The sequence below is a fragment of the Schistocerca cancellata genome, chromosome 5 (assembly GCF_023864275.1).
Source record: "Schistocerca cancellata isolate TAMUIC-IGC-003103 chromosome 5, iqSchCanc2.1, whole genome shotgun sequence".
NCBI classification, from domain to species: domain Eukaryota; kingdom Metazoa; phylum Arthropoda; class Insecta; order Orthoptera; family Acrididae; genus Schistocerca; species Schistocerca cancellata.
In genome coordinates, this window is record NC_064630.1 from 409,083,023 (window position 1) to 409,107,026 (window position 24,004).

Here is a 24,004-nt window from a genome sequence, read left to right on the forward strand (position 1 = left end):
TTTGGAAGAGCTTCTTTCCAAATTTTTCAGTTTCATGCTTTTTTAGCTTGTAATTTAGTTCAGTTTCACTGACTTGAAATTGTATGTGTTAGAACTGATTGTCCTGTATGACAACAAGATTTCATAATAAATAACTTCTCACAATATGGTATGATCTTGAGATTCACTCCTTTTTGTGAAGTATTTTTCAGTGATCACATTGCAGTGTCCCATAATTTCTTGTGCACCTAGCTACCATAGATAATCCATCAGACATACCAAAAGAAAAATTAATCAAATAAACTAATATATTACAAGAGAGAAATACTGGCCAGAATTTACTTTCATGATATGAAGTGTATTGTATTGCCAATAGACACATACAAAAGTAAAAGTGATACATTTCCTAGCTTTTGGAACTAATAGTTTCTTCCTTTGAGGGGAGAGATGTATAGGTTGGGGAAAGATGAAAAGAAGGGCAGTCTACTATAACAACCACTTCAGTAACTTCTATACAGTGACGCTTCCACTGAATGGACTTCTGTCATTATTCTCTATAAAGTGTCACAGAAGGGCATGTTCACTTTACTAAAATACAGTTTTTTCTTAGATGATTGCCTTGAAGTTAGTCTCATTGTCTTCTTTTCAGGTTATGACTTCACTCTCCAGATTTGGCTGTACAAAGAAATATACTATAACCAGGTTTGTTAACTTGGCAATTTTTTAAATTCACATAAAACAATTTTCTCATTGAAATTTCTGTAGTCATAAATTCATATGCAGCTGATTCACAAGATATGTCTCATGTAAGGTTCCACATGATTAACATTTCCGCAACTAAACATTACTACTTTTTACATCTGTCTTTCCAACAGTCTGTCATACAACCACTCTTCTCACCAAGGGCCAACAAGAAGTGGTCCAAAGCTTACATTTGAGGCAAAGAGGTTTAAATGACTTGCATCATAGTGAAAGACATTGTTTTGGTCAATTGATACATAGTTAGTGAAACTTAGTAAAAATAAATTTACAGATTTTTCTTATTAAAACAATCATCCTAATTACATATAATAATAGCTCTGCATGAATGATACATTTTGTTTGACATAGTTTTATATGAACTTTTGATCTTATAAATGGTATTTGTGCTTTCAGAAAGTTTTTCACGTTCGATTATATCACAAAACTCAGAATCAAGGATGAAAAAGATTCCACATGTAGTGAGGGTGAGGGTAGGGTTCTGTGAGACTTATTTTCCAATATGATTTCTTCCTTTTCCTGATCAGTGCATTCTTGATGTTTTAATTGTATTAATCTCAAACATGGCAGTTATTTCATCCTGTAAATTGTTTATTTCTTATTGCATGCAATGTAGATAGATTAATCTTTTTATTTACAATTTTGCTCTTTGTAACTGACTGTTCAGTCCAAACGAAAAGAATTTTTTACAGACCCAAAAGTCTATATAAATTTTTGTGTTAACTTTAACCTTATTGTAAGAATCTATAATAGTGGGCACAAAAATATTATCTTCTCTTGACACAATTAATAGCTTTAATATTTCAGCGTAGTGAAGTGTTCAGTATTGATAGCTGTGAGCTAGAAATTGTGGAAATTACATCAAACTTTTTATTTATATTTTACAGTGATAAACCAGGTTCTTACACAAATGTTAAGAGAATAATGAATGAGCTTGGTCTTCCACATGCAACTGAACAAGATTTTATAGACTTCAGACATATGTGTGAAGCTGTTTCTTCAAGAGCTGGTGTCATGGTCTCTGCTTCAATGGCTACATTACTTAATAAAATGGGTTTTGAACAAGCAACTATTGGCATTGATGGTTCACTCTATCGATTTCACCCTGGGTTTGCAGATCTAATGACAAGAAAAATTTCGCAATTAGTGAAGCCAGGGATTAAAGTAAGTACAGCCAATTTTATACACACACACACACACACACACACACACACACACACACACACACACACACACACACACACACACACACACACCAAAAAAAGTTTTGCTTCACCTCAGTTCCAAGTTTCTGGAACCTGTACAGAAAATTGGAATAGAAATCAGCATAAACATCAATTCTGCAATTTTTATTGCTCATGAAAACCACACATTGGGTGTTGTACCACCATACAGAAAGACCTTCAGAGGTGCTGGTCCAGATTTCTGTACACACCTCTAATACCCAGTAGCACATCCTCTTGCATTGATGCATGCCTGTATTCGTCGTGGCATACTATCCACAAGTTCATCAAGGCACTGATGGTCCAGATTGTCCCACTCCTCAATGGCGATTCGACGTAGATCCCTCAGAGTGGTTGGTGGGTCGCATCATCCATATACAGCCCTTTTCAATCTATCCGAGGCATGTTTGATAAAGTTCATGTCTGGAGAACATGCTGACCACTCTAGTCGAGCAATGTCATTATCCTGAAGGAAGTCATTCACAAGATGTGCACTATGGGGGCACAATTTGTTGTCCATGAAGACTAATGCCTCGGCAATATGCTGCCGATATGGTTGTACTATCGGTCAGAGGATGGCATTCACATATTGTACAGCCGTTATAGTGCCTTCCATGACCACTAGCGACGTACATTGGCTCCACATAATGCCACCCTAAAACAGCAAGGAACCTCCACCTTGCTGCACTCTCTGGACAGTGTGTCTAAGGCATTCAGCCTGAGGGGGTTGCCTCCAAACACATCTCTTACGATTGTCTAGTTGAAGGCATATGCAACACTCATCAGTGAAGAGAATGTGATGCCAATACTGAGAAGTCCATTCGGCATGTTGTTGGGCACATTTTTACCATGCTGCATGGTGTCATGGTTGCAAAGATGGACCTCGCCATGGATGTGGGGTGCAAAGTTCCGCATCATGCAGTCTGTTGTGCACAGTTTGAGTCATAACATGACATCCTGTGGCTGCACGAAAAGTGTATTTAACATGGTGGCGTTGCTGCTAGGGTTCCTCCGCACCATAATCCCTAGGTAACGGTCATCCAATGTAGTAGTAGCCCTTGGGCGGCCTGAGCGAGGCATCTCTCTGTATTTTCTCCATGTCTGAACTACCTCGCTTTGGTTCATTCCGATACGCCTGCACACTTCCCTTGTTGAGAGCCCTTCCTGGCACAAAGTAACAATGCAGATGCAATCAAACCACAATATTGACCGTCTAGGCATGGTTGAACTAAAGACAACATGAGCCGTGTACCTTCTTCCTGGTGGAATCACTGGAACTGATCGGCTGTTGGACCCCCTCCATCTAATAAGCACTGCTCATGCATGGTTGTTTACACCTTTGGGTGGGTTTAGTGACATCTCTGAACACTCAAAGGGACTGTGTCTGTGATACAGTATCCACAGTCAACATCTATCTTCAGGAGTTCTGGGAACCGGGGTGATGCAAAACATTTTTGATGTGTGTATATTCAGTGAGAAGTATCCATTAACTGAAAAATTCAGTTTAATTCACTCGCAAGTCATGCTTCATCATAAGACATGTCATCAGATTTAGTGATGTGTTTATGTTCTATGGTCCATAGCTAGTAGGCCATATCACTGAATTTTTCTGTTAAATTCAAAATGGTTATCAGGATACAAACAGCTTTCAGTGGGGGAGCAGGTTTTTTAAGTGACCATACTGCATATGGAATATGATCGGTGAGGTTGGCCCCAACCGACTTGGGCAGGGAGTAACACAAGGGGTATTCATAAAAAATTTAATTATTGCTTAATTTCTTGCAGTGTAGTGTGGTACAATTTAAAGCTTCCGTGGTGTTTCACAAAGCATCGTTCACCACTATTTGAAAAAAATGGAAAATTTATGGTACTTTCATTGTATTGGAGAGAAGACAGCAAGGCCACTGAAGGAAATCTCTTGACTTGACAATACTAGGTGAGTCAGAAGGAAAGATTCATACTTTGAGGGGGTGATCATATTAGTTTCTTTCCTCTTGGCTCCCACCCCACCAAACCCCCCCCCCCAAAAAAAAAAAAAAAAATTGCTACACTACTCTGCACCTTACTCTTTTTTCTCTCTAGTGACACTTAGTAAAGCCTTAAAGGCTCTAATTTTTCCTCCCGTCCATTTATTTCCTTGTCCAGAGCAAATATTATTAATATCAGTAGAACAAAGCATTTGCCTTTCTTCCTGAATCAGCCTGTGTAAACACGATATGGTTCCACGCAGTTATCAGTGACAAAAATACTATAAAATACAATCTCATTCAAATAGATTACGGGTGGAGAGTTAATAGTGGGCTTAGCAGTGTGACATCAGCCATGCTTGTACCTCCATGATAATTCATGGCTCTTTGCACTGGTGTATAACGTTAGCAAAATAGATTCCAAATTGTCAGAGATCAGTAGAAAAATAACCTAATAGGTCTTGGTTTGCAGTATATGAGTCACCAATGCTTCCCAGCATAATACTGTGACAGGTGATGAAAGAAAACTGTAAGCTGAAGGGTGAATCACTCATTTAACTCAAGTGTCTATTTTTATCTGAAATATATCAAAACTTAATTGTGTTGATTGAACCAGCTATTATTATTGTTTATAAAAAACATGAACATAAAATACATGAGCCATAACAAGTAAAACTGACTCTGTGATACTATGCAGTTGATATGGTAAATAGTTTCATTGGGGAGAATGTAGTTATATGAGAAATGGTGAACTAAATGAGATTCTTCTATTGTACTGCTATATAATAATATTTGCACTGGACAGTGAAATAAAAGAATGCTGCGTGGCACTAAAGAGAATAAAGGTTAAGGTGAGGAGAATCATAGAGATAAAAGAGATTCTCTTTAAGCTTCAAGCTTCTTAAAAATAGGTGAGAGGAAGGAAATCCTGCTGTTAGGTAACAACAATGAAAGAGATATGGATCAGCCGCTGCAGAATGAATTAGATAATAAGTACCAGGTCACAAGCTTAAGCAAGCTAGGTGAGTGTATTACACATATTAGCTTTGTGAAAGAATTTGTTAAAAGATCATCATGTTGTGATAGTGAGTGGAATAGGAACCATTACTGATGGATATTAAGGTTTCTGTGTTGTTACTGACTTGACAAGAATTGGTTCAACAATAGACCATACCTATTTTGAAGCTGTTTTAACTTGAGGCATTATTATCAGACCCATTGAACAGCACTGTGAGTGGGTTAACAGTGAGGTAGATTAATTATTTTGTGAATTACTGAGTCAAAATTGGTTTGGCGGGTGGCGTTTTCCAAGTTATGGCCTATATTTCAGTAGAAGAGTTTAAGGGCAAGTCGTCTGGACTGATAGCAGTAGTATTTAATTGTGTCTATGTGTATTCTGTTTGACCTGAAGATGGATCCATCTGAAAGCTAATAACGTTATCAATATTTTTTATGTGCTAATTGTCCATTCAGTCTTTCAGCAGTATGTTGAGTTGTTACATTTACCCCTTCCATTATTTATATTCTACAAAGTACTATAATTTACCATACTTGTAATATGTTGTTCGCAACATCATTTAACCACTGAAATACAAATTTCTGTTAATGATGTATGGGAAAAGGAGGAACACCTATTTACATTACAAAGATCTGCAAATATAAAAACAATATTCTCAGGTTTTGTCGCAATCACAATTTTGAAAGTCCTTTCACAGACAAAGAAATTCAATGAAAATTAAGTGATTATTACAATACAGAAGGCTTCAGTTAGCAATTTAGAGCTATTCACAAAATAATTTGTCATTTCATTAAGCTTTTTAACTCATAAAACTAAAGTTAAAAAAAGAGCAGAAGCGAGTGTAATTTTGTGAGCTTTCAACAACGTTTTTTTGCCCCCTTGAGAAGTCACTATATCATTCATGCAGAGAGGTGTGATTGCCTGTCATCATGTAAGGCAATAATAGTATTATAAGGCCATGAGGAATTGGAATACTGACACAAAATCTTATGATCAGAAATTTTTCAACCATAGGCAATGTGACCCCCTCATGAACCATGGACCTTTCTGTTGGTGGGGAGGCTTGTGTGCCTCAGCGATACAGGTATCCATACCATAGGTGCAACCACAACAGAGGGGTATCTGTTGAGAGGCTAGACAAATGTGTGTTTCCTGAAGAGGGGCAGCAGCCTTTTCAGTAGTTGTAGGGGCAACAGTCTGGATGATTGACTGATCTGGCCTTGTAACACTAACAAAACAGCCTTGCTGTGCTGGTACTGTGAACGGCTGAAACCAAGGGGAAACTACGGCCGTAATTTTTCCCCAGGGCATGCAGCTTTACTGTATGGATAAATGATGTTGGTGTCCTCTTGGGTAAAATATTCCAGAGGTAAAATAGTCCCCCATTTGTATCTCCGGGTGGGGACTACTCAGGAGGATGTTGTTATCAGGAGAAAGAAAACTGGCATTCTACAGATCGGAGCACGGAATGTCAGATCCCTTAATTGGGCAGGTAGGTTAGAAAATTTAAAAAGTGAAATGGGTAGGTTAAAATTAGATATAGTGGGAATTAGTGAAATTCGGTGGCAGGAGGAACAAGACTTCTGGTCAGGTGAATACAGGGTTATAAATACAAAATCAAATAGGAGTGATGCAGGATAGGTTTAATAATGAATAGGAAAATGGGAATGCGGGTAAGCTACTACAAACAGCATAGTGAATGCATTATTGTGGCCAAGATAGATACGAAGCCCACGCCTACCACAGTACTACAAGCTTATATGCCAATTAGCTCCACAGATGACGAAGAGATTGATGAAATGTATGAAGAGATAAAAGAAATTATTCAGATAGTGAAGGATGGCGAAAATTTAATAGTCATGGGTGGCTGGGATTCAAATAGTAGGAAAAGGGAGAGAAGGAAACGTAGTAGGTGAATATGGATTGGGGGGAAGAAATGAAATAGGAAGCTGCCTGGTGGAATTTTGCACAGAGCATAACTTAATCATAGCTAACAGTTAGTTCAAGAATCATGAAAGAAGCCTGGAGATACTAGAAGGTGTCAAATAGATTATATAATGGTAAGACAGAGATGCAGAAACCAGGTTTTAAATTGTAAGACATTTCCAGGGGCAGATGTAGACTCTGACCACAATCTATTGGTTATGAACAGTAGATTAAAACTGAAGAAACTGCAAAAAGGTGGGAATTTGAGGAGATGGAACCTGAATAAACTGAAAGAACCAGAGGTTGTAGAGAGGCTCAGGGAGAGCATTATGGAACAATTAACAAGAATGGGGGAAAGAAATACAGTACAAGAAGAATGGGTAGCTTTGAGGGATGAAATAGTGACGGTAACAGAAGATCAAATAGGAAAAAAGACTAGGGCTAATAGACATCCTTGGGTAACAGAAGAGATATTGAAATTAATTGATGAAAGGAGAAAATATAAAAATGCAGTAAATGAAGCAGGCTAAAAGGAGTACAAACAACTCAAAAATGAGATGGACAGGAAGTGCAAAATGGCTAAGCAGGGATGGCTAGAGGACAAATGTAAGGATGTTGAGGCACATATCACTAGGGGTAAGATAGATACTGCCTACAGGGAAATTAAAGAGACCTTTGGAGAAAAGAGAACCACTTGCATAAATATCAAGAGCTCAGATGGAAACCCAGTTCTAAGCAAAGAAGGGAAAGCAGAAAGATGGAAGGACTATATAGAGGTTCTACATAGGGGCGATGTTATTGAGGACAGTATTATGGAAATGGAAGAGAATGTAGATGAAGATGAAATGGGAGATACAATACTGTGTGAAGAGTTTGACAGAGCACTGAAAGACCAAAGTCAAAACAAGGCCCTGGGAGTAGACAACATTCCATTAGAACTACTGATAGCCTTGGGAGAGCCAGGTCTAACAAAACTCTACCATCTAGTGAGCAAGATGTATGAGAAAGGCGAAATACCTTCAGACTTCAAGAAGAACATAATAATTCCAATCCCAAAGAAGGCAGGTGTTGACAGATGTGAAAATTACCGAACTATCAGTATAATAAGCTATGGCTGCAAAATACTAACATGAATACTTTGCACATGAATGGAAAAACTGGTAGAAGCTGACCTCAGGGAAGATCAGTTTGGATTCCGTAGAAACGTTGGAACATGTGAGGCAATACTGACCCTATGACTTATCTTAGAAAACAGATTAAGGAAAGGCAAACCTACATTTCTAGCATTTGTAGATTTAGAGAAAGATTTTAACAATGTCGACTGGAATACTCTCTTTCAAAATACAGGGGTAAAATATAGGGAGCGAAAGGCTATTTACATTTTGTACAGAAACCAGATGGCAGTTGTAAGAGTCGAGGGGCATGAAAGGGAAGCAGTGGTTGGGAAGGGAGTGAGACAGGGTTGTAGCCTCTCCCCGATGTTATTCAATCTGTATATTGAGCAAGCAGTGAAGGAAATAAAAGAAAAATTCAGAGTAGGTATTAAAATCCATGGAGAAGAAATAAAAACTTTGAGGTTCGCCGATGACATTGTAATTCTGTCAGACAGCAAAGGACTTAGAAGAGTAGTTGAACGGAATGGATAGTGTCTTGAAAGGAAGATATAATATGAACCTCAACAAAAGCAAAATGAGGATAATGGAATGTAGTCGAATTAAGTCAGGTGATTCTGAGGGAATTAGATTAGGAAATGAGACGTTTAAAGTAGTAAAGGAGAGTTGCTATTTGGGGAGCAAAATAACTGATGATGATCGAAGTTGAGAGGATATAAAATGTAGAGTGGCAATGGCAAGGAAAGCGTTTCTGAAGAAGAGAAATTTATTAACATAGAGTATTGATTTAAGTGTCAGGAAGTCGTTTCTGAAAGTATTTGTATGGAGTGTAGCCATGTATGGAAGTCTGACATGGACGATAAATAGTTTAGACAAGAAGAGAATAGAAGCTTTCGAAATGTGGTGCTACAGAAGAATGCTGAAGATTACATAGGTAGATTACATAACTAATGAGGAGGTATTGAACAGAATTGGAGAGAAGAGAAATTTGTGGCACAACTTTACTAAAAGAAGGGATAGGTTGGTAGGGCATATTCTGAGGCATCAAGGGATCACCAATTTAGTATTGGAGGGCAGTGTGGAGGGTAAAAATCGTAGAGGGAGACCAAGAGATGAATTCACTAAACACATTCAGAAGGATGTAGGTTGCAGTAGGTACTGGGAGATGAAGAACATTGTACAGGATAGAGTAGCATGGAGAGCTGCATCAAACTAGTCTCTGGACTGAAGACCACAACAACAACAACAGGGAATATGATGATTGTACTGCTTAGATGCCAGGTGCCAATTAGTGTGTCATTATATTATGAAAGTTGAGCCTATCAGGTCTAGTTTATACTCCCAGATTTATTTTTATTGTGGGTCAACCCATTGTTCAACAGCAATGTTTGTCACTACACTGATGGCTGGAATGTCATCCTTTCTAGGATATTCCTTCAAGGAATTGTCCAAAACACTATTTGCCTCCTTGTGTTCACAAATCAGTTGCATGACAACCATATGCTGATACTGGGTACCTGTTAAGACCACTGTTGCACCAGTGAACAGCTGGACTGCTGCTATAGTAGCTCAGCCACGCGTAGATGCTGCCCTCAGCTTATTCTACTTTGCTTGCCAACCACCGGTGGAAGACCATAGCACTGGTCTTGTTTCCTGGTCCCAGGACAAGAAGTTGGTATTCTATGTAAACACTCATTTCTTTGACATGGCAAATTATATACTTAATGAACTGATTTATCCTTTTGAGTATGATACCCCAGTGGAAAATTTCACAAAGACCTGTAGGCTGTCAATCACAAATAGAACTGTTATTGAAAAGAGTGATTTCACCACTGTGATTTTAAAAGAGAGACTTATTACTCCTTTGACAGTGTATTATCTCATTGAGTTGCAGTCAACATAGATTTAGTCGATAGATCTATCAGGATAAAAGGTATGAAATGATATCCTTGATCAGAGTGCACCCTCTTAAACATGCAATTTAGCATCCTTTGTCCTAGCCACTCAGCTGTCAAGCTACTGTGGAAACTGTGATCTGCACAGAATGCAAATGCAAAAGTAATTTCTCATTTATTAGTAGAGTAATCTGCAATTGTGACAGGCTCCAGTTGTGTTCTGTTTTCACCCCATTTGTAGGTAAAGATGTTGGGCAATAACAGCGGAGCAGTGAGAGATGACAGACATGTGGGTAGGGGCTTATATAGACTCCTTGGGCCTACATTCCTGCTACACCGTATTTTCCTACATTTCATAATGTGTCCCAAATCTGCTCATAGTGGTGGCAGTCCCATATAGCAAAAGTAATACTTAATTTTCCATGAAAATCGTACAGTAATAATATGAACTAGATTGCACTATTGCTGGATAAAAAGTGGCCTTGTCCTTCACAGGGGATGTCATAGCAGCACCTTTGTATACATTCACCTGGAGACTCCAAAAAAGCTAAACTTTCTTAAATTAACATCCTTGTTCCTATGTCTAGATCTGCATACAATCTCCTATATTGTACAAACCACTGTGAAGTTCATTTAAGAGCATGGTACCATCTGTCTTAAGGATTTCTTCCTATTCCAGTCACATATAGAACCTGTGTGCAAGCTGTAATTAGTCTAATTTTGTCTTCATTATCTCTACACTTACATCCACTCTCTACAAACCACTGAGAAGTGCATGGCACATTGCAGCACCACTTATTATGGTTTCTTCTTGTTATATTCATGTACAGAGTGTAGGAAGAATGATGCCTCTGTATGCGCTGTAATTAATCTAATCATGTCCTCACAATCCTTATGTGAATGGTAACTAGGGAGGGTTGTAGTATATTCTAGAGTCATCATTTAAATCTGGTTCTTGAAACTTTATAAGTAGGCTTTCTCAGGAAAGTTTACACTTATCTTCAAGGGTCTGCCAGTTGAGGTTCTTCAGTAAATCCATGATGCCCTCCTGTAGAACAAACTACAACTACATATGCCATCTATCTTTGTATCCATTCAATATACTCTGTTAGTCCAGTTTGATATAAGTCCTACACATATGAGCAGTATTCTAAGATGGAACCCAGAAATGGTTTGTAACCAGTCAGCTTTGTAGACAGGCTGCATTTTCCTAGTATCCTATCAATGAACTGAAGTCAGCCACCTGCCTTACCTGTGATTGAGCCTGTACGATCATTCTATTTCATGTCCTTAAAAATTTTTACGCACAGGTTGACTCAGATTCAGATTCTTTATTGGTCATTCAGCATTATAACATGCAATAGGCTTCATCAGTTCACTTAACCTATTAATTTTACAAAATTAATTTTTACATATTTAAGTTGATATTAGGCATTTCTAAAAATTCTTCTAATGAATAGAATGGATTAGTTAACAAGAAGTTATGTACTTTTCTTTAAATAATTTGTCAGGCTTGATTGACGTATTCTTAGACAATTTGTTATATATTTTAATTGCCATATACTTATGACTATTGTTAGTTTTACCTAATCTATTTTGTAGCAACAACAGAGAAGTACAGGTTCTTGTATAGTAGTCATGCCTTTGATTCGTTACACTTAAATTAGGTAGTTCAGAAAGTATGTAGTTAACGCTGTGAAGCATATATAAATTAATAACTGTTAAAATTCTATATTTAATGAACAATGGTTTACAACGTGTCCTATTATCTACCTTAGCCATTACTCTGATTGCTTTCTTCTGGATCACCATAATTTCATTTATTTTTCTGCAGTTACCCCAGAGTATTAACCCATGCCTTAAAACAGATCGAAAAAGGCAAAGTACGCTGTCCTTATGTACTCAAATGTCACACAACATATCAGTCTCTTCAACAAATATATAACTCTTGGCAACCTAACTGCTATGTGATCAACATGAGAGTTCCATGTTAGACTGTTGTCAAGTATGATACCTAAAAACTTTGCCTTTTGTTTCTCTATTTTTTTAGTCTTTGATAGACTGAACCACTTATTCTGGGTCTTTTCCTCATTTAATAGAGGACCATTTGCATTAAACCATGATGTTGCATTTTCTTTTGCCAATTTCATACCACTTACCACGTTATCAAATACATGGTTTACAGATAGAAATGTTGTGTCATCTGCATACATATATGTCTTTACATCTATATTTCCTGGTACGTCATTTATGTGCACAAGGAAGAGAAGTGGTCCCAATTTAGATTCCTGCGGTACTCCGTGTTGAACGTTGAGTGTGTCTGACAGATGACTTCCTGAACTCACCACCTGTTTCCTTTTATTGAGGTATGATTTGATGAGCTTTAAACTTTTATCACATATTTCATAGTACTCAAGTTTAGAGAGCAAAAGTGAGTGGTCAACATAGTCAAAGGCTTTGCTCAGGTCATATAAGGTTACCTGTGTGTGAGCTTGGTCCTCGAATGCTGCTAAAATGTGTCTGACTAAGAGCTCTACGGCATGTATAGTTGACCTTCGTTTTCTGTAACCAAACTGTGATGCACTTAACATATCATTTAGTTCTAGGTACTCATACATCTGCTGATATATTATGCCTTCAAAGACTTTTCCTAGTACTGGAATTAGTGAAATTGGTCTGTAGTTTGCAGGATCTGATTTGATACCCTTCTTAAAGACTGGAGTCACCTTGGATAGTTTGAGAGGATCAGGAAAAACCCCTTCCATGAGATACAGGTTTATAGAATATGTTAATGGTGCTGCAATGTAATGTATGATTTCTTTAAATAGATTGTTTGACTTATTAAAAATATCTGTACTGTATGATATTTTCATTTCTTTGACTATTTTAAGAACAACATGTTGGCCTACCTCTTTAAAGTGTTTCAATGATGATCTGGCCCTATTATGATTTAGGTTTGCACTTTTAAGATAATCTATATATGTTACATTGGGTTTACTGATCAACTTTTTGGTATCATCAGCACAGCTTACAAAATATTTGTTGAATGTATCTGTTGGTATTGGGACTGTCTTGTCAAAGTTTATGACTTCACCTTTAACAGTATTAATTACTGACCAAGCTGATTTGCATTGGTTTTTACTATTTTTTATGAAATTTGTGTTGTATCTTTGTTTCGCCAATTGTAACGCTTTCTTATACAGTTTCTTAGTGGTCTTTTCGAGATCCATAATTTCATTAGAATTATTTACTTTGCCAAGGCACTTCAACAGCAGTAGCTTATTTTTTTAGATTCTCCAGTTCTTTGGTGTACCACAATTTACCCTTTCTTGTTTCATGATATTTCTTTGGAACAAGATGGGCTTTTAAAGTACCTATTAAGTAATTGTAGTATGTTTCATAAACTGTTTGGGCACTGAAATCACAGTTTTGAAATAATTTGTCCCAGTTAGTTATGCTCAGCTGGTGTGTTAGTTTTCTGAGATTGTGTTTTGTTAATATTAAGGTATTACATTTTGTTAACTTTTGTGCAGCCTTACTCTCATCCCCTTTTATAAAATGTCTTAACTCTACTGATAACATGGAGTGGTCTGAGAAAACAAATTCCTTTACCTTGGTGGAGTACATATCATGAGCACAGTCGACAAAAGCATTCATTATCCAAGCACACTTTTAGTCTTGTTGCTTCTGAGTTTACATGATGAAAGTTGTGTTGCCTTAACATATTCAGTAACTTATTTACACTGGGTTTGTTACATGTTACATCAAAGCTTGAATTAAAGTCTTCCCCAATTACAGTTACATGTTGTTTCCACTTCATTATGTAGCAGAGTACACAGTCTAAATTATCTAAAAAAAGTTTTATCATCTGAGTCAGGGGAATGGTAGATACATACTACGATAAGTTTCATTGTATCACATATGATCCCGATAATTTCAAAGTGTTACTCTACATGTGCCCAACTAAGATCTAGTGCTCTACACTCTATTTCATTTGAAACATAGATAAAAGTACCATCATTACGGTACTGAGATCTGCAAAACTGTTCCCATGTTTATAAGCTTCTGGTACATAGTATTGTATTTGTTCTGGTTTAAGCCAATGTTCAGTTAGACATAAGAAAGAATACTTATTCTGTGGCAATGACTCCTCCAGAATTTCAACTTTACTTTCAAGACCCTGACTGTTTAAAAATAAAATGTTGCTGTGACTTATCTGTGAGTAAGCAGGCTGGTTTTTCACATTTTTATTTTCTTCTTGGCTTTAAACCATAAAAAATTATCACTGAATGACACAGAGATATTTTTCCTTTGACTCCTCCTTAAGCATTGCTGTGTTGCTGCTCCAGTTGTTGTTGGTACTGCTACTGCTGCTGCTGTTCTTGTTGCTGTTGCTTTTGTTGCTGCTTCTGATGATAATGATGGTGCTGCTGTTGTTTCACTTATTTCTGGTGTTTGTTGTTCCACAACTGCTGTGCCTTTCTGTGAATTGTTAACATTTGGGCTGTTCACTTGCATTAACAAAATTTCACATTTGTCTTTGAGAAGTGTAGCTTCATTGACAGCAGATTTCACATTTGAGTCTCCAGGTAACACACACTTCCTGTCCATGAGAAGTATGACTTTTCTATCACCACACTGCACATTTGGGATTTTATTTACTAGTTCTAAAATGTTTGTTACTACTACATTTTTTACAATTACATTTAGATGAGAACCATGTGTTGTGTGAAATCTTTTCCCTAAATTGCTGATTTTCACAAATGTTACATTTTCAAACCGCTTGCAAATATTTTGCATCTCTTTATTTGCAGTTTCAATTTCTTTATGTACACAGGACCATTCTATCAAGTCATAATGGGGTGGCACTGAAAAAACAATAACATTTTTGTCTCTCAGCTCATACAGTTTTCTTTTTAGCGAAATTAAGAGATCTTTTTTTCGTTCCTAGCGACATCATTTGATCCCGCCAGGAAGATGGAGAAGTCCTTTTTGCTCAATGAGGAAATTTTTCTTGATTCATTGACATAGCAGCACTGAATTTTGCTCCTGGTTTTATTGTACAATTAAAATTAAAATTCTGACTGCTTGTACGCCAAAATTCAGTGGCTATATTTCGTCCTTGGCTGTCGGCATACAGTTCAATTTTACAGGTACTTCCTGTTCTGAGATTACTTGTTTTCTGCCTACCTTTGCAGTAAGCGAAGTCTTGTTTGGCACTACTTATTATGTCTTTTTTGTTAACACACGTCGATATTGTCTCAGCAGAACAGCTTAACGGTGTAAGAATTTTTGTGAGCACTTTCACATATGATCTTTTACTTAACTGCTGCTGAAATATTCCATGTTTTACCTCATTCACAAAGTCGTTTGGTTTTCCACATGGTACACTCGAACTGTTAACAACACTGTCACAATCAGTAGTCGAAAGAGCTTGAAAGTAATTTTCGTTCACTACATTTAGGTTTCTTTCACCTCCTTCTGTATCTTGTATTATCTGTTTGCATCTTTTGTATTTCACTTCTGTCCAATTTTCCGACATATTCGTACTTTCATGGCACAATTTTGTCATTTTCCGTTCACTTTTTTCTTCTTTAAGTTTCTTGATATCCATCTTCAAGGAACTAATAATAAATTGTAAACTAGACACGTTTGCTGAGCATACCTATTGTGACTCTTTGATAATGTAGTTGTAGGATACTATGTTTTTCATCTTGTGAAGTGCACAGTTTTACATTTCTGAACATTTAAAGCAAGTTCCCATGTGCACACTACCTTAAAATCTTACCCAGATCTAGCTGGATATTTGTGCATCGTTTTTCAGACAGTACTTCATTACAGATAACTGTATCATCTGAGAAAAGTTTGAGGTTACTACTAGTATTCAAGTCATCAATATACAATTATACAACAGGAACAACCAGTCTTCCAACACACTTCCATGAAGCATGTCCGAAGTCAGCTTCTACTTCTGTTGAAGACACCCCATCCAAGATGATAAGCTGCCCCTGCCCTAGCAAGAAATCCAGTTAAAAGTTCTGCTTGATACTCCATATAATTATACTTCTACTCATAAACATTGATGTGATTGACTCAGTCTGGGCTGCTACGAGGCATGTTTTTTAAGTAAGTACCATTTTGCCACACCGCAGCTGCAGTGCTGCGATTGGCATCCTGCGCATAAGCGCTGGGTACCTCCATCTGGTTGTCTAAGCACTGACACCATTACAGTCTGATTCTTCCTTGTTTATGTTGTGTACTGAGTGTTTACGATGCCTCCGATAATTGTGAGTCCCGCCGACTGTGAAGTACGAGGCTGTTATAAGATTTCTTAATGCTAAAGGCCTAAAAGTGATCGATATTCATCGTGAGATCTGTGCAGTTAATGGAGAAAACATTATGAGTGATGGAATGGTAGGAATGGCCACACAAATGTGCATCATGAACAATGGCGTCCTTCAGTCGTTAATGAAAGTTTGGTGCAGGAAGTGGACAATAAGGTGAGAGGAAACAGAAGCTTTATGATTTCCTCCTTGTGGGATGACTTTCCTAATGTTCTTCGTAGTGTTTCGTATGGCATTGTGACCGAGCACTTGAATTACCAAAAATTTTGCGGACGTTGGGTACCGAAAATGTTGACAGATGTGCACAAAACCAAACGTTTAGACATTGCATTGACTTTACTTGAGAGGTACCACAACGACGGTGATGATTTCGTAACCCAAATTGTTATGGGCGATGAAACATGGTTGGCCTACGTCACACCAGAATCAAAGCAACATTCCATAGAATGGCAGCATTCAGATTCACCCAGATAAGTGAAGTTTCAGTAAACAATTTCTGCCCGGAAAAACATGTGCACATTTTTTTGGGACAGCAAATGAGTATTGCTTGTGGACTTTCTGCCTAATAATGAGACAATCAATGCAGCATTGTTTTGCTGCAAGACAATGCCCGTCCACATGTGGCGAATCAGACCAAAGATCTCATCACATCTCTTCGATGGGAAACTCTGGATCATCCTCCGTACAGCCCTGATCTTGTGCCCAGTGACTACCATCTGTTCCTGGACTTGAAGAAACACATGGGCGGTCAGCGTCTTCAAGACGATGATGAAGTCAAAACAGTGGTGATGCAGTGGTTAACAAGTCAGGTGGCAGACTTCTATGAGGAGGGTATTCAAAAACTGGTACAACATTATGACAAGTGTCTCAATATTGACAGAAATTATGTAGAAAAGTAGATTAAGGTACAGGCTTTCATGTAAAAATAAAATTATTGAGATATCTTAGCACGTTTTTTTTTTTCTTTTTTTTTTTTTTGTATTTTTTTTTCAAAACGGTATGAAGAGTCCCACTAAAATGGTTCCCTTCATTAGAATTTGCAATAGACTTGATACAAGAACATCCCTTAATCTACAAATGACCACTAGATGGAGCTATTATTATTATTATTTTAAAGTATGTCATTTGTTTCTGGCAAAACAATAGCAGCCCAGAAATTAATACTGTTGTTTGTTTACAGCAAGTCTTGAAAGATACAGTTTTTTTCTAAAGATCTAACTCAAAAACAATGCCTCTATCACTTTGTTCACCTTTTGGTAATCAATTATATTCATAAAAGACTGTTTACTATTTGTTTGTAGAATTTCATGTTGACTACACTTCCACCATTGATAAATGTTGTGTAAGTCAACCAAAATCAATTGTTTGGGTTTTCCAAAATGAACCAAAATCAACAAAAGTAGTTCATCTGAGAAGTCCCTCCAAGAAAATGTTCATTTGTTTCCTTGATTACATTGAACACGTTGCAATAGTTGCTTCAGAGTGTCAAAGAATAGTTAACTGCTGAATGATACAGAACAATATATTTACCACAAGTCACTGATGGAATCATGAGAAACAGCTGAGAATGTTACATCTTTCTTCATCATGGCAATGCCAACTGTCACATACTGTCAAACGATCCATTATTTGACACATAACATGACCGAATTAATGTCTCATTGGCCATATTCAGCTGATTAATTGCCTAATGACTTCTTTTTGATCCATAATGTCAAACAGAAAGTGGATAAACAATGGTTTTTATCACATTAAAAAAATGTTAAATTCATCCAAGACCATGTTTTTGAGGTACTATAGAATTTGTTTAAACACATGCAAAAGATTATAAATTTTAAAGGTGAATGTTGTAAGGAACAGTAAGATGGCTGTTAAATTTAAAGGGTACCGAGGTACATATATGTTGATTTTGCACGCAGCATAAGACTACTACTGAAGCCTCAGTGCTTATCTTGCCAGCCTCCCTGACAGATCCTTCAAAAATGTCAGCCATTATGAAGAATAGTAGTCCACTAGAACAGTGAATTGTCTGCAAAATACTTACTGGCCAATCAAATAACTGACAGGTACTCTTTCACAGTCTGGGATAATTCTTCTCAGACTGTGAGAATACTCTGAAGGCACACGTGTTTGTTTTTTTCAGTAGCTTTTGGGCTTGACATGAGAAGTGCACTTATTTCATAAATGCTAATGTCAGTGTATAATTCCATCTTCACATACTAACTGTACAATGTCAAGACTGAAGAGGCCATTGGCCCCTGCTTAAGGAGAAAAGGAAACCTTTCCTGCACCTTGTTCCAGAAATATTTGACATCATCCTGTAGCAGTATTCGCAGTAGTTTGGCTTGGAACTGAAATCCTTCATGATGCTCTGATAAAGGAAACATAGTCCAATGCAATATCTTCTGCCATTAATGTGTTGAGGAATTGCAAAATTTCTTACACCCATTATTTTTACATATCAAGAAGGACTCCATTCCTATAAGCAAGCTGAAGATTTTTTATTTCTTGGGCTGCAAAGAAACATTTTCTCATGACTCTTCAGGCTTTTCCAGCTGATTTCATTATAAAGCTCTGGGTCTGTCCCAGATCATGTTTTGTAAATCCCACAATATTTCTTCAAAGTAACTGCTTGAAATTATTACTATTAAGTCCAGAGCCACTGCTGGGAAATGAACTGTGGCCTTTCATGCATGCACCAAGTCACCTGTGCTGCTGCCAGACATCTCTGTGACTGGGAGCCAAACAGAAATTGGTAGCTGGGTGGATCCTCCATTATTGCATTATTAAATTATTAGATTACCAATAATAGTACTGTCTCCTTTATTCCATGGGTCCCATAGATGAAACTGAGTGTATAATCTTTGTCCTCTTGTATATTGTGTGGTGTCATGTACTGTGGCTATTCTCTGCTATTGTATATTTTTCCACTTGGCTCAGATGTATATGGATGTAGTGTACATTACACACATCTTATACTGTACAAGTTGTTTGGCCAATATATGTCATTCCACATTCACAAGGAATCTCATTCCTGAGGGTTAGATCATCTTTGTCATCATCCAACAAATTCTTCAATTTCACAGGGGTAGAGTCCTTAAAAAATTTTGTGTTGTTTACAAAACATGATTTGGTGGCAGACCTCAGAGCCATACATAAAATATCTCAGTATGGGCATTAAATGGCTTAAATTTTCTTCATGCATCATCAAAAAATGACAAGACATTTAGGCCGCAAAAACTATTTGTCCACTTTAAGATTTGTGGCAATGCACAGATTAGATTACATGACACTTATTTCATAGACACCATTAGGTGTACTATGAAAGTAGTCTTACTACACTCAACCTCATCAATCTTAACAACCAGTTTGCGCATCAACAGAGGAGAAATACCCCCTACTTTCATACCAAGCTGTCATTCATTCATGGTTCTGGGTAGATCCTTTTTGGAGATTTTGTTCCACAGGCACAGAAATTCTGTGCATTATCTTTCATTATCGTGTATACCACTAGCCAGAATCATATATGCTCTGTTGGTTCTATGATGCTATAAATAGCATAGAATTCATTGTCTCTCATATTAGCTATTGCTCATCTTGGAATTTTATAGGTTGCTACCATGACAGGTAGCATACCTTGTGGAACTAGCAGTCCTGTAAGAAAGGATGTGGTGGTAGTAAAGCTGTGAGGATGAGTTGTGAGTCATGGTTGGGTAACTTACTTGGTAAAGCACTTTTCCATGAAAGGCAAAGGTCATGGGTTTGAATCCTGGTTTGGCATGCAGTATTAATGTGGCAAGAAGTTTCACATCAGTGCACACTCTACTGCAGAGTGAAAAATTCATTCTGTGATCTGTAAATACATTATGGATGAATTCATCTACTCATTAAGTCTTGTGATCTGCCCTACAAAAGAGCAGATATTCAAACTGAATGAATCTGCTCATTAAATGTTTTTTAATTTTTTTTTTCTCTGAGCTGTTGGCAAAAAGTTCATTCTATGCTGACAAACAGTATCAATTATTCTTAACTTTTGAGGAACTGACATTTAAGCTGTCAAAAATTTTCTCATTTAATATAGCAAACTATTACCAAATAGCTCTGGCATACCTCTTTCAGTTGAGAAAAAAACCATCTCTGCTTGAGTGTAGACCACATGTTGAGTTTCTATATTGTGTCTGTGATCAGAAATGTAAGGTTTTTGATGTAAAATCTGATTAATCATGTGTTTTTACCCAGTAGCCATGTTACTGTTGAAGAGCAAGAATGTAGATTTCTAAGTGAGACAACAATTGGCAACTTGCTTTAAATGTTGAGAAATGGAAAATTGTGCACTTCACCAAAATGTTAACTGTGGTCTCCTATTACTATAACATCAATAAGTCACAACTGGACCCTGTAAATTCCTCATTGAATAGACTACTAAGGAAATGAAATCAGTCTACAAAGGAAAGTGCATACAAAACACTAATGTCACCCATCCTAGAATATTCCTCAAGTGTTTGGGACTTGTACTAAATAGGACTTAAAGGGAATGTCGAATATATACAGTGAAGGGCAGCACAAATGATCACAGGTTTGTTTGACCTGTGGGAGACTCTCACATAGATGCTGAAGAAACTGAACTGATGGACACTTGAAGTTAGATGCAAACAATCCTGAGGAACTGTACTTATAAAGTTCTAAAAACTATCATTGAATTAAGAATCTGATGAATCTAAGAATATTTTACAATCCCATACGTATTACTCCTGTAGGGATGATAAGATTAAGCTAATTTCAGCATGTGCAGGGGCATTTAAACAATCATTCTTCCTGCACTCCATACGTGTATGGAATGGGAAGAAGTCATAACAACTGATACATCAGTAAATGCCCTCTGCTGAGCACTTCAGAGTGGTTTACACGGTGTGGACATAAATGTTGATGTAGTTATTGGAGTATTAAGGAAATGCTTGCTCACCACTTAATACTGTAACTGCTGTTTTAATTAGTGTTTCAAAACTATTAGTAGCTATTACTTCAAAATGAACATACAAATTTAAAAAAATATTTGTATTACAGTTCAAGTTAATGTTGTCAGAAGATGGAAGTGGAAGAGGAGCAGCTCTAGTTGCTGCTGTTGCCAGTCGGGGAGACTAACAGCAGTCAGAGTTAAATACTTTGTTTTTTGTTTTAAGCAGATTAGCTTAAATCTGTCTTTTCTCTTGTAGAAAAATTATTTGCCTTAATGTTTTGTGGCCTGGGTTCTTCACCAGCAGATATTGTGAACAATGAGACCACCACATCTCTTTGTATTAAACAAATGAAATACGTGAATTCAACTGTATCTTTGTGTAAAGATCTGTATCTAGATAAGGATGTAAAGGAAAAATGAAAACTCACTGCATAAACTGCCTGTAAGTACATTCATTATGGATGTTTCTTTATGTTGCTGTGTGAGAGTGCTTTAACAGGCTTTCCAGTTCAGCTAAGTGGCATATCATAAGAAAAATATGCTTATTCTCACAGGTGCAACAGATTATGTATGTGGCTGGCATACTTGTTGGAACTTACATCAGGAACTCCTACATAGACGCTTTAGGGCCAGTTTAGTACAAAATTAACATTATGTTACAACAGATTAAATTATAAATTAGTCCACAAAAGCAAACAATAATAGTTCATGATTGAAATTGATACAATTCCAACTATGACTGCTTTGTTGTGCATGTGCATTGCATTTATGTTCCAAGCATAATGCGTGATCTCTCTCTCTCTCTCTCTCTCTCTCTCTCTCTCTCTCTCTCTCTCTCTTTCTCATACAGAAATGTGTACAGGCCCAACATTCTAGTCATGTCATAATCAAAACACATGGCAGTCACTATCCAAACACAACTTTACATTGGCCTGCTAAGCAATTACATGTGACCAGTGAACAATATCAGTGGCTTCCCTCGCCAGAGATAGACAATGCTTCCACTTGTACCTGCAGTAGGATTACTAAACAAGGCAAATCACATTATTATAGTAACTTGCTAATATCCATAGGAACTGCCACTTGCAACTCCAAGACAAGCTACACATGACGGATCATAACTGAATGTACTGCCATACTGTAGGTAGTGCTTTCCAGAAATCCTTACAGGGTGTGTGGCATATAATTCACACAGTGAATGGAATAGTCAGTGTGGTCATATAGATGTTAAGTTGGGTTAAAATAATGGTAGCTAAGGCCTAGAAAAATGCATTTCTTATCTTTCACTGAAGATAGATTTGTAAGCAAACACTCAAGAATGCCTGTATCCTTTTTCCCCCTAAGGTAAGTCTTTCTGCTCCCAGAATTGGAATGACTCCTTACCCTCTTCCTTAAAACCCATATCCTTTCATTTTTGCCTCTGCTTCCCTCTTTCCTGATGAAGCAACCTTGGGTAGCGAAAGCTTGAAATTTGTGTGTGTGTGTTTTTTATTGTGTCTATCTACCAGCACTTTCTCGTTTGGTAAGTCACAGCATCTTTTTCATATATGTATTTTTCACATGTGGAATGTTTCTTTCTATCATATTTATACACAGTATGTTATATTTCATGGTAAAATTTATGAAAAGAAATTACTTTATAAAATAGTTTAGTTTAGATGTTATAATTGATAAGTACTAGTTCTGAATTTACAGGTAAAATTATCTTCTTAGGAACAGTTAAGATTATTAATTATTTGCACACTTAAAATTTCTATTATTAATTAGACAATTTTTATTTCTGGATTCATTGCGAAATAATAATTGAAATTAATAATGTAATGAAATCTAGTAGGAATTCATTTGTTAAGAAAAATTGTAAATGCTTTGGAATTTTGTTATTTCCACTTATTTCCGCAGAGTGTGTGTAGTTGTAAGCTTGCTTCTGATGTGATTGGATGTCTTTTTGTATAATAGATGCAAACAATGTAATTTCAGCTTTGTTAATGTGAAATATAAAAAAACTGTATGATATACTAAAATAACATAAAATATATTTACATAAAAAATTCTGCAACAACAATAGCCCAGTTTATTTAGTTCAAACCAACTGTGAGGACCTGATGTTAGATTTTCAGCTTCAAGAATCAGACTGCTAGACAGGAAGAACCTAAGTAAACTTGAAAGTTTATACTAGTCTTTGCTCCTCTTAACTGATCATAAAAGACTGCTCATTGATTACTTGGACTGGGCAGTGTTTAATGTGGACAGTAGATGGAAGAATGATGGTGGCGGGAGGTTACAAGTGGGGGTTTGTCTGGGGTTATTTGACTAATAATGAAGGTTTGTTGTTGATTTTTGAAATTTATGGATGAATAAACTTTCGATAAAAACAGAAGGCTGCCCAACAAAGTATCTTTATACCAACAGTGACGATGCACTACCAATAATGATGGACCAGATATAATGAAAGTGAGGAGGACTTTACAACTACAACCATGGACATCAAAAAGGAAAGATGAGTACAAACTAATTGTGAAGTTAATGTATTTGTGGACTTGTATGCATGTTAACAAAATGAATAGCATCAAAAGCAAAAGTGAGGTAGAAATTGAAGCTGCAGGATCAAGTCAGGACATGTTTGAGCCACGTAAAATCGTAGACAGTAAAGGAACAGTAAAGACTGATGTTTTGCAGTTAATTTTTGCAAAACTAGAGAAAATAAGAACAGATAATGATAGCAAATTTAATGTGAATAATAAGAGGCTAAATGAGTTGCAAACTTCACCACAAGGACAATTAAATGACTTGAAAACTGAAAACAATAGCAAAATGGACAGGGTAC

General features: G+C 36.8%; 1 protein-coding gene across 1 annotated transcript in view; it reads left to right on the forward strand.

Moving 5' to 3' along the window:
* The window catches only part of LOC126188569 (hexokinase type 2-like), a 184,109-nt gene extending 162,744 nt beyond the window's left edge, over positions 1-21,365 (forward strand). The window contains exons 8-9 of the mRNA XM_049930171.1: positions 1,626-1,902; positions 21,288-21,365. Coding sequence (XP_049786128.1) covers positions 1,626-1,902; positions 21,288-21,365 — 355 coding nt within the window. The remainder of the gene's footprint in view (positions 1-1,625; positions 1,903-21,287) is intronic.
* Positions 21,366-24,004: the final 2,639 nt, after the last annotated feature.